The sequence below is a fragment of the Salmo salar genome, chromosome 23 (genome assembly GCF_965601325.2).
Source record: "Salmo salar chromosome 23, fSalSal1, whole genome shotgun sequence".
Taxonomy (NCBI): Eukaryota; Metazoa; Chordata; class Actinopteri; order Salmoniformes; family Salmonidae; genus Salmo; species Salmo salar.
The window spans coordinates 52151134-52162500 of record NC_138313.1 but is presented as its reverse complement, the minus strand read 5'-3'; the positions used below and the strand labels follow the sequence as shown (position 1 = coordinate 52162500).

The window sequence follows — 11367 nt, the reverse complement described above, 5'->3', positions numbered from 1 at the left end:
GTTAGACTCTACAGAGAGACAGGAGGGGGTTAGACTCTACAGAGAGACAGGAGACTCTACAGAGAGACAGGAGGGGGTTAGACTCTACAGAGAGACAGGAGGGGTTAGACTCTACAGAGAGACAGGAGGGGTTAGACTCTACAGAGAGACAGGAGGGGGTTAGACTCTACAGAGAGACAGGAGGGGTTAGACTCTACAGAGAGACAGGACGGGTTAGACTCTACAGAGAGACAGGAGACTCTACAGAGAGACAGGACGGGGTTAGACTCTACAGAGAGACAGGAGGGGTTAGACTCTACAGAGAGACAGGAGGGGTTAGACTCTACAGAGAGACAGGAGACTCTACAGAGAGACAGGAGACTCTACAGAGAGACAGGAGGGGTTAGACTCTACAGAGAGACAGGAGGGGTTAGACTCTACAGAGAGACAGGATGGGGTTAGACTCTACAGAGAGACAGGAGGGGTTAGACTCTACAGAGAGACAGGAGGGTTTAGACTCTACAGAGAGACAGGAGACTCTACAGAGAGACAGGAGGGGTTAGACTCTACAGAGAGACAGGAGGGGTTAGACTCTACAGAGAGACAGGAGACTCTACAGAGAGACAGGAGACTCTACAGAGAGACAGGAGGGGTTAGACTCTACAGAGAGACAGGATGGGGTTAGACTCTACAGAGAGACAGGAGGGGTTAGACTCTACAGAGAGACAGGAGACTCTACAGAGAGACAGGAGGGGTTAGACTCTACAGAGAGACAGGAGACTCTACAGAGAGACAGGAGGGGTTAGACTCTACAGAGAGACAGGAGGGGTTAGACTCTACAGAGAGACAGGAGGGGTTAGACTCTACAGAGAGACAGGAGACTCTACAGAGAGACAGGAGGGGTTAGACTCTACAGAGAGACAGGAGGGGTTAGACTCTACAGAGAGACAGGAGGGGTTAGACTCTACAGAGAGACAGGAGACTCTACAGAGAGACAGGAGGGGTTAGACTCTACAGAGAGACAGGAGGGTTTAGACTCTACAGAGAGACAGGAGACTCTACAGAGAGACAGGAGGGGTTAGACTCTACAGAGAGACAGGAAGACTCTACAGAGAGACAGGAGGGGTTAGACTCTACAGAGAGACAGGAGACTCTACAGAGAGACAGGAGACTCTACAGAGAGACAGGAGACTCTACAGAGAGACAGGAGGGGTTAGACTCTACAGAGAGACAGGAGGGGTTAGACTCTACAGAGAGACAGGAGGGGTTAGACTCTACAGAGAGACAGGAGGGGTTAGACTCTACAGAGAGACAGGAGGGGTTAGACTCTACAGAGAGACAGGAGGGGTTAGACTCTACAGAGAGACAGGAGACTCTACAGAGAGACAGGAGGGGGTTAGACTCTACAGAGAGACAGGAGGGGTTAGACTCTACAGAGAGACAGGAGGGGTTAGACTCTACAGAGAGACAGGAGGGGGTTAGACTCTACAGAGAGACAGGAGGGGTTAGACTCTACAGAGAGACAGGAGGGGTTAGACTCTACAGAGAGACAGGAGGGGTTAGACTCTACAGAGAGACAGGAGGGGTTAGACTCTACAGAGAGACAGGAGGGGGTTAGACTCTACAGAGAGACAGGAGACTCTACAGAGAGACAGGAGGGGTTAGACTCTACAGAGAGACAGGAGGGGTTAGACTCTACAGAGAGACAGGAGGGGGTTAGACTCTACAGAGAGACAGGAGGGGTTAGACTCTACAGAGAGACAGGACGGGTTAGACTCTACAGAGAGACAGGAGACTCTACAGAGAGACAGGACGGGGTTAGACTCTACAGAGAGACAGGAGGGGTTAGACTCTACAGAGAGACAGGAGGGGTTAGACTCTACAGAGAGACAGGAGACTCTACAGAGAGACAGGAGACTCTACAGAGAGACAGGAGGGGTTAGACTCTACAGAGAGACAGGAGGGGTTAGACTCTACAGAGAGACAGGATGGGGTTAGACTCTACAGAGAGACAGGAGGGGTTAGACTCTACATTGAGACAGGAGGGTTTAGACTCTACAGAGAGACAGGAGACTCTACAGAGAGACAGGAGGGGTTAGACTCTACAGAGAGACAGGAGGGGTTAGACTCTACAGAGAGACAGGAGACTCTACAGAGAGACAGGAGACTCTACAGAGAGACAGGAGGGGTTAGACTCTACAGAGAGACAGGAGACTCTACAGAGAGACAGGAGGGGTTAGACTCTACAGAGAGACAGGAGGGGTTAGACTCTACAGAGAGACAGGAGGGGTTAGACTCTACAGAGAGACAGGAGGGGGTTAGACTCTACAGAGAGACAGGATGGGGTTAGACTCTACAGAGAGACAGGAGGGGTTAGACTCTACAGAGAGACAGGAGGGGTTAGACTCTACAGAGAGACAGGAGGGGTTAGACTCTACAGAGAGACAGGAGACTCTACAGAGAGACAGGAGGGGTTAGACTCTACAGAGAGACAGGAGGGTTTAGACTCTACAGAGAGACAGGAGACTCTACAGAGAGACAGGAGGGGTTAGACTCTACAGAGAGACAGGAAACTCTACAGAGAGACAGGAGGGGTTAGACTCTACAGAGAGACAGGAGGGGTTAGACTCTACAGAGAGACAGGAGGGGTTAGACTCTACAGAGAGACAGGAGGGGTTAGACTCTACAGAGAGACAGGAGGGGTTAGACTCTACAGAGAGACAGGAGGGGGTTAGACTCTACAGAGAGACAGGAGACTCTACAGAGAGACAGGAGGGGGTTAGACTCTACAGAGAGACAGGAGGGGTTAGACTCTACAGAGAGACAGGAGGGGTTAGACTCTACAGAGAGACAGGAGGGGGTTAGACTCTACAGAGAGACAGGAGGGGTTAGACTCTACAGAGAGACAGGACGGGTTAGACTCTACAGAGAGACAGGAGACTCTACAGAGAGACAGGACGGGGTTAGACTCTACAGAGAGACAGGAGGGGTTAGACTCTACAGAGAGACAGGAGGGGTTAGACTCTACAGAGAGACAGGAGACTCTACAGAGAGACAGGAGACTCTACAGAGAGACAGGAGGGGTTAGACTCTACAGAGAGACAGGAGGGGTTAGACTCTACAGAGAGACAGGATGGGGTTAGACTCTACAGAGAGACAGGAGGGGTTAGACTCTACAGAGAGACAGGAGGGTTTAGACTCTACAGAGAGACAGGAGACTCTACAGAGAGACAGGAGGGGTTAGACTCTACAGAGAGACAGGAGGGGTTAGACTCTACAGAGAGACAGGAGACTCTACAGAGAGACAGGAGACTCTACAGAGAGACAGGAGGGGTTAGACTCTACAGAGAGACAGGAGACTCTACAGAGAGACAGGAGGGGTTAGACTCTACAGAGAGACAGGAGGGGTTAGACTCTACAGAGAGACAGGACGTGTTAGACTCTACAGAGAGACAGGAGGGGTTAGACTCTACAGAGAGACAGGAGACTCTACAGAGAGACAGGATGGGGTTAGACTCTACAGAGAGACAGGATGGGGTTAGACTCTACAGAGAGACAGGATGGGGTTAGACTCTACAGAGAGACAGGAGACTCTACAGAGAGACAGGAGGGGTTAGACTCTACAGAGAGACAGGAGACTCTACAGAGAGACAGGAGGGGTTAGACTCTACAGAGAGACAGGAGGGTTTAGACTCTACAGAGAGACAGGAGGGTAGACTCTACAGAGAGACAGGAGGGGTTAGACTCTACAGAGAGACAGGAAACTCTACAGAGAGACAGGAGGGGTTAGACTCTACAGAGAGACAGGAGACTCTACAGAGAGACAGGAGACTCTACAGAGAGACAGGAGACTCTACAGAGAGACAGGAGGGGTTAGACTCTACAGAGAGACAGGAGGGGTTAGACTCTACAGAGAGACAGGAGGGGTTAGACTCTACAGAGAGACAGGAGGGGTTAGACTCTACAGAGAGACAGGAGGGGGTTAGACTCTACAGAGAGACAGGAGACTCTACAGAGAGACAGGAGGGGGTTAGACTCTACAGAGAGACAGGAGGGGTTAGACTCTACAGAGAGACAGGAGGGGTTAGACTCTACAGAGAGACAGGAGGGGTTAGACTCTACAGAGAGACAGGACGGGGTTAGACTCTACAGAGAGACAGGAGGGGTTAGACTCTACAGAGAGACAGGAGGGGTTAGACTCTACAGAGAGACAGGAGGGGTTAGACTCTACAGAGAGACAGGAGGGGTTAGACTCTACAGAGAGACAGGGACAGGAGGGGTTAGACTCTACAGAGAGACAGGAGGGGTTAGACTCTACAGAGAGACAGGAGGGGTTAGACTCTACAGAGAGACAGGAGGGGTTAGACTCTACAGAGAGACAGGATGGGGTTAGACTCTACAGAGAGACAGGAGGGGTTAGACTCTACAGAGAGACAGGAGGGGTTAGACTCTACAGAGAGACAGGAGACTCTACAGAGAGACAGGAGGGGTTAGACTCTACAGAGAGACAGGAGGGGTTAGACTCTACAGAGAGACAGGAGGGGTTAGACTCTACAGAGAGACAGGAGGGGTTAGACTCTACAGAGAGACAGGAGGGGTTAGACTCTACAGAGAGACAGGAGGGGTTAGACTCTACAGAGAGACAGGAGGGGTTAGACTCTACAGAGAGACAGGAGACTCTACAGAGAGACAGGAGGGGTTAGACTCTACAGAGAGACAGGAGGGGTTAGACTCTACAGAGAGACAGGAGGGGTTAGACTCTACAGAGAGACAGGAGGGGTTAGACTCTACAGAGAGACAGGAGACTCTACAGAGAGACAGGAGGGGTTAGACTCTACAGAGAGACAGGAGGGGTTAGACTCTACAGAGAGACAGGAGGGGTTAGACTCTACAGAGAGACAGGAGGGGTTAGACTCTACAGAGAGACAGGAGGGGTTAGACTCTACAGAGAGACAGGAGGGGTTAGACTCTACAGAGAGACAGGAGGGGTTAGACTCTACAGAGAGACAGGAGGGGTTAGACTCTACAGAGAGACAGGAGGGGTTAGACTCTACAGAGAGACAGGAGGGGTTAGACTCTACAGAGAGACAGGAGACTCTACAGAGAGACAGGAGGGGTTAGACTCTACAGAGAGACAGGAGGGGTTAGACTCTACAGAGAGACAGGAGGGGTTAGACTCTACAGAGAGACAGGAGGGGTTAGACTCTACAGAGAGACAGGGACAGGAGGGAGACTCTACAGAGAGACAGGAGGGGTTAGACTCTACAGAGAGACAGGAGGGGTTAGACTCTACAGAGAGACAGGAGGGGTTAGACTCTACAGAGAGACAGGAGGGGTTAGACTCTACAGAGAGACAGGAGACTCTACAGAGAGACAGGAGGGGTTAGACTCTACAGAGAGACAGGAGGGGTTTAGACTCTACAGAGAGACAGGAGGGGTTAGACTCTACAGAGAGACAGGAGGGGTTAGACTCTACAGAGAGACAGGGACAGGGACAGGAATGTAAAGAAAGTCACGTGTCTTGCTTAGCCAGTACCATTTCTGCCTGATTCGCCTCATACTGAGACTACTCAATCACACGACTTCCTCCAGGGGCATTTTAACCCCTCACGCTGTTGGAAAAAGGCCTTCTTCAACGATCAACAATTCAGGCGGAGGAGGGAGTTTCACAGATCTGCTACAGGAACAGGAAGTAATATACCCACTTACCATGTCTCCTATTACTGTCACAGTTCCCAAGACTAGAGGGAACAGCAATGTACCGAAAAGTAGGGAGGTCCCATCATTGACAGAGAGCAGTGATTTCATCACATTTATTACAAAGTTTGGAAAATCACTTTATAAAACCGATCAATTGTGATGACTTACAGTGTGCGTGCCAGAGCATGTACAGGGCCTGGACAGAGTCCTGGTGTAGTGACGGGTTGTCCCACAGGATGCGGACCAGGACATGTTTACTGTCCTCTGAAGACACACTCTGGGCTGGGACCTGACAGGAGAGAGAGAGCATGGGACAACGTTAGAAAGAGAACACAAAAATCACTTTCTCTCTTTTCTGTTTCGATGACAACTGCTCGGATCCGGCTTGAAGGACCATGTAAAAGACAACTCATACCTGTTCTGTAAGTCACCTGAGGAACAACAACAACAACAAACGCCCTAGGATCAACAACAACAAACGCCCTAGGAACAACAACAACAAACGCCCTAGGAACAACAACAACAAACGCCCTAGGAACAACAACAACAAACGCCCTAGGAACAACAACAACAAACGCCCTAGGAACAACAACAACAAACGCCCTAGGAACAACAACAACAAACGCCCTAGGAACAACAACAACAAACGCCCTAGGAACAACAACAACAAACGCCCTAGGATCAACAACAACAAACGCCCTAGGAACAACAACAACAAACGCCCTAGGAACAACAACAACAAACGCCCTAGGAACAACAACAACAAACGCCCTAGGAACAACAACAACAAACGCCCTAGGAACAACAACAACAAACGCCCTAGGAACAACAACAACAAACGCCCTAGGAACAACAACAACAAACACCCTAGGATCAACAACAACAAACACCCTAGGAACAACAACAAATGCCCTAGGAACAACAACAACAAACGCCCTAGGATCAACAACAACAAACGCCCTAGGAACAACAACAACAAACGCCCTAGGAACAACAACAACAAACGCCCTAGGAACAACAACAACAAACGCCCTAGGAACAACAACAACAAACGCCCTAGGAACAACAACAACAAACGCCCTAGGATCAACAACAACAAACGCCCTAGGAACAACAACAACAAACGCCCTAGGAACAACAACAAAAAACGCCCTAGGATCAACAACAACAAACACCCTAGGAACAACAACAAACGCCCTAGGAACAACAACAACAAACGCCCTAGGAACAACAACAACAAACGCCCTAGGAACAACAACAACAAACGCCCTAGGAACAACAACAACAAACGCCCTAGGAACAACAACAACAAACGCCTTAGGATCAACAACAACAAACACCCTAGGAACAACAACAAATGCCCTAGGAACAACAACAACAACAAACGCCCTAGGAACAACAACAACAAACGCCCTAGGAACAACAACAACAAACGCCCTAGGATCAACAACAACAAACGCCCTAGGAACAACAACAACAAACGCCCTAGGATCAACAACAACAAACGCCCTAGGAACAACAACAACAACAAACGCCCTAGGAACAACAACAACAAACGCCCTAGGAACAACAACAACAAACGCCCTAGGATCAACAACAACAAACGCCCTAGGAACAACAACAACAAACGCCCTAGGAACAACAACAACAAACGCCCTAAGATCAACAACTGTCATGTCCTGACCATAGTAAGATGTTATTTTCTATGGTAGAGTAGGTCAGGGCGTGACAGGGGGTGTTTTTCTATGTTTTGTATTTCTATGTTCAGGTTCTAATTTTATATTTCTATGTTGGGTTTGTTTGGGATGATCTCCAATTAGAGGCAGCTGGTCCTCGTTGTCTCTAATTGGAGATCATACTTAAGTAGGTTTTTTTTCCACCTGGGTTTTGTGGGAGATTATTTGTGAGTTAGTGTATGTTTCACCTCTGCGTCACGGTTTGTTGTTTTGTCATTCAGTTTATTTATGTATTGCATAGTTTCACAGAGTAAATAAAATGTGGAACGACACACACGCTGCACTTTGGTCCGCTTCTTCCTACGACAACCGTGACAACAACAAACGCCCTAGGTCCAACAACAAACGCCCTAGGAACAACAACAAACGCCCTAGGAACAACAACAAACGCCCTAGGAACAACAACAAACGCCCTAGGAACAACAACAAACGCCCTAGGAACAACAACAAACGCCCTAGGAACAACAACAAACGCCCTAGGAACAACAACAAACGCCCTAGGAACAACAACAAACGCCCTAGGTCCCTGTTTAAAGGGACAATGTATAAATAACGTACAGGTACGTTCAGTGCAGTGTAATGATCAGGTACGTCCAGTCTAGTGTAATGAACAGGTACGTCCAGTCTAGTGTAATGAACAGGTACGTTCAGTGTAGTGTAATGAACAGGTACGTTCAGTGTAGTGTAGTGTAATGAACAGGTACGTCCAGTCTAGTGTAATGAACAGGTACGTCCAGTCTAGTGTAATGAACAGGTACGTCCAGTCTAGTGTAATGAACAGGTACGTCCAGTCTAGTGTAATGAACAGGTACGTCCAGTCTAGTGTAATGAACAGGTACGTTCAGTGTAGTGTAGTGTAATGAACAGGTACGTCCAGTCTAGTGTAATGAACAGGTACGTCCAGTCTAGTGTAATGAACAGGTACGTTCAGTGTAGTGTAATGAACAGGTACGTCCAGTCTAGTGTAATGAACAGGTACGTTCAGTCTAGTGTAATGAACAGGTACGTCCAGTCTAGTGTAATGAACAGGTACGTCCAGTCTAGTGTAATGAACAGGTACGTCCAGTCTAGTGTAATGAACAGGTACGTCCAGTCTAGTGTAATGATCAGGTACGTCCAGTCTAGTGTAATGAACAGGTACGTCCAGTCTAGTGTAATGAACAGGTACGTCCAGTCTAGTGTAATGAACAGGTACGTCCAGTCTAGTGTAATGAACAGGTACGTTCAGTGTAGTGTAGTGTAATGAACAGGTACGTCCAGTCTAGTGTAATGAACAGGTACGTCCAGTCTAGTGTAATGAACAGGTACGTTCAGTGTAGTGTAATGAACAGGTACGTTCAGTGTAGTGTAATGAACAGGTACGTCCAGTCTAGTGTAATGAACAGGTACGTTCAGTCTAGTGTAATGAACAGGTACGTCCAGTCTAGTGTAATGAACAGGTACGTCCAGTCTAGTGTAATGAACAGGTACGTCCAGTCTAGTGTAATGAACAGGTACGTCCAGTCTAGTGTAATGAACAGGTACGTCCAGTCTAGTGTAATGAACAGGTACGTCCAGTCTAGTGTAATGAACAGGTACGTCCAGTCTAGTGTAATGAACAGGTACGTTCAGTGTAGTGTAGTGTAATGAACAGGTACGTCCAGTCTAGTGTAATGAACAGGTACGTTCAGTGTAGTGTAGTGTAATGATCAGGTACGTCCAGTCTAGTGTAATGAACAGGTACGTCCAGTGTAGTGTAATGAACAGGTACGTTCAGTGTAGTGTAGTGTAATGAACAGGTACGTCCAGTCTAGTGTAATGAACAGGTACGTCCAGTCTAGTGTAGTGTAATGAACAGGTACGTTCAGTGCAGTGTACCTACCTGTAGTACGTGTCCCTGGCTGCAGTGCTGTGAGGTCAGTATGAGACCGGGCAGGTGAGAAGGGAGTTCCAGTCTTCGGTAGTACCACACCAGGTTCCAGAATACGATAGGGTGCTGGTCCACGATGCTGGGAGAACTGATCACCTGGTCGCCTTCATTACCCAGCAGAGACTCGAGCTCTTTCCACAGAACCAAGGGACTCAGGTAAGGGACCGTCACTGGGGCTGGTGGAGAAGGAGATGGGGTTGGGGTTGGAGAACTACAAGTTGTAGTCGAGGCAGGGGATGGGGGAGAGGCTGGAGGTGGGGGAGAGTTTGGATCTGAAGTTGGGCCTGGGACAAGGTCCTGTGGACACCCAGATGCACCCTCAGAGTCCTGTCGCTCCTCTGCTGGAGCTGTGGCTGACTGGGGTATCAGTGCTCCAGCTACACCCTCAGAGTCCTGTCGCTCCTCTGCTGGAGCTGTGGCTGACTGGGGTATCAGTGCTCCAGCTACACCCTCAGAGTCCTGTCGCTCCTCTGCTGGAGCTGTGGCTGACTGGGGTATCAGTGCTCCAGCTACACCCTCAGAGTCCTGTCGCTCCTCTGCTGGACCTGTGGCTGACTGGGGTATCAGTGCTCCAGCTACACCCTCAGAGTCCTGTCGCTCCTCTGCTGGAGCTGTGGCTGACTGGGGTATCAGTGCTCCAGCTACACCCTCAGAGTCCTGTCGCTCCTCTGCTGGAGCTGTGGCTGACTGGGGTATCAGTGCTCCAGCTACACCCTCAGAGTCCTCTACTAAAGGTTGGTGACTCTCGTCACTGGTCCTAAAGAGACAAACATGTACGGGATCTGAGTTGTGTGGATCATTGGTGGAAAGTACTTAAGTTAAAATACTTTTTTTTGTCACACCCTGATCTGTTTAACCTGACCTTTATGCTTGTCTCCACCCCCTCTCCAGGTGTCGCCCATCTTTCCCATCATCCCCTGTGTACTTATACCTGCGTTCTCTATTTGTCTGTTGCCAATTCGTTGTGTATCGCCAAGCCTACCAGCGTTTTTCCCCGTGCCTCCAGTCTTTCTCGAGTCCCGGTATATCTAGTTTTCCCGTTTTTTGACCATTCTGCCTGCCCTGACCCTGAGCCTACCTGCCATTCTGTACCTTGTCACACCACCCTGGACTACTGTCGTAGTGTGTGTGTGTGTTGTAGTGTGTGTGTGTGTGTGTGTGTGTGTGTGTGTGTGTGTGTGTGTGTGTGTGTCGTAGTGTGCGTGTGTGTGTGTGTGTGTGTGTGTGTGTGTGTGTGTGTGTGTGTGTCGTAGTGTGCGTGTGTGTGTGTGTCATAGCGTGTGTGTGTCGTAGTGTGTGTGTGTGTGTGTCGTAGTGTGTGTGTGTGTCGTAGTGTGTGTGTGTGTGTCGTAGTGTGTGCGTGTGTGTGTCGTAGTGCGTGTGTGTGTGTGTGTGTGTGTGTGTGAGTGTGTGTGTGTGTGTGTCGTAGTGTGTGTGTGTGTGTGTGTCGTAGTGTGTGTGTGTGTCGTAGTGTGTGTGTGTGTGTGTGTGTGTGTGTGTGTGTGTGTGTGTGTGTGTGTGTGTGTGTGTGTGTGTGTCGTAGTGTGTGTGTGTGTCGTAGTGTGTGTGTGTGTGTGTCGTAGTGTGTGTGTGTGTGTGTGTCGTAGTGTGTGTGTGTGTGTCGTAATGTGTGTGTGTGTCGTAGTGTGTGTGTGTGTGTGTGTGTGTCGTAGTGGTGTGTGTGTGTGTGTGTGTGTGTGTGTGTGTCGTAGTGTGTGTGTGTGTGTGTGTGTGTGTGTGTGTGTGTGTGTGTCGTAGTGTGTGTGTGTGTGTGTGTGTGTGTCGTAGTGTGTGTGTGTGTCGTAGTGTGTGTGTGTGTGTGTGTGTGTGTGTGTGTGTGTGTCGTAGTGTGTGTGTGTGCGTGTGTGTGTGTGTGTGTGTGTCGTAGTGTGTGTGTGTGTCGTAGTGTGTGTGTGTGTGTGTCGTAGTGTGTGTGTGTGTCGTAGTGTGTGTGTGTGTGTGTGTGTGTCGTAGTGTGCATGTGTGTGTGTGTGTGTGTCGTAGTGTGCATGTGTGTGTGTGTCGTAGTGTGTGTGTGTGTGT

The 11367-nt window shown here is 49.3% G+C and overlaps 1 protein-coding gene across 1 annotated transcript in view; it reads right to left on the bottom strand.

Annotated features, from left to right (window-relative positions):
• The window catches only part of dennd4a (DENN/MADD domain containing 4A), a 136115-nt gene that overhangs the window by 14602 nt on the left and 110146 nt on the right, over positions 1-11367 (bottom strand). The window contains exons 26-27 of the mRNA XM_082968222.1: positions 9277-10081; positions 5848-5968 (exon numbers count right to left, since the gene is read on the bottom strand). Of these exons, the coding sequence (XP_082824348.1) occupies positions 5848-5968; positions 9277-10081 (926 nt within the window). The remainder of the gene's footprint in view (positions 1-5847; positions 5969-9276; positions 10082-11367) is intronic.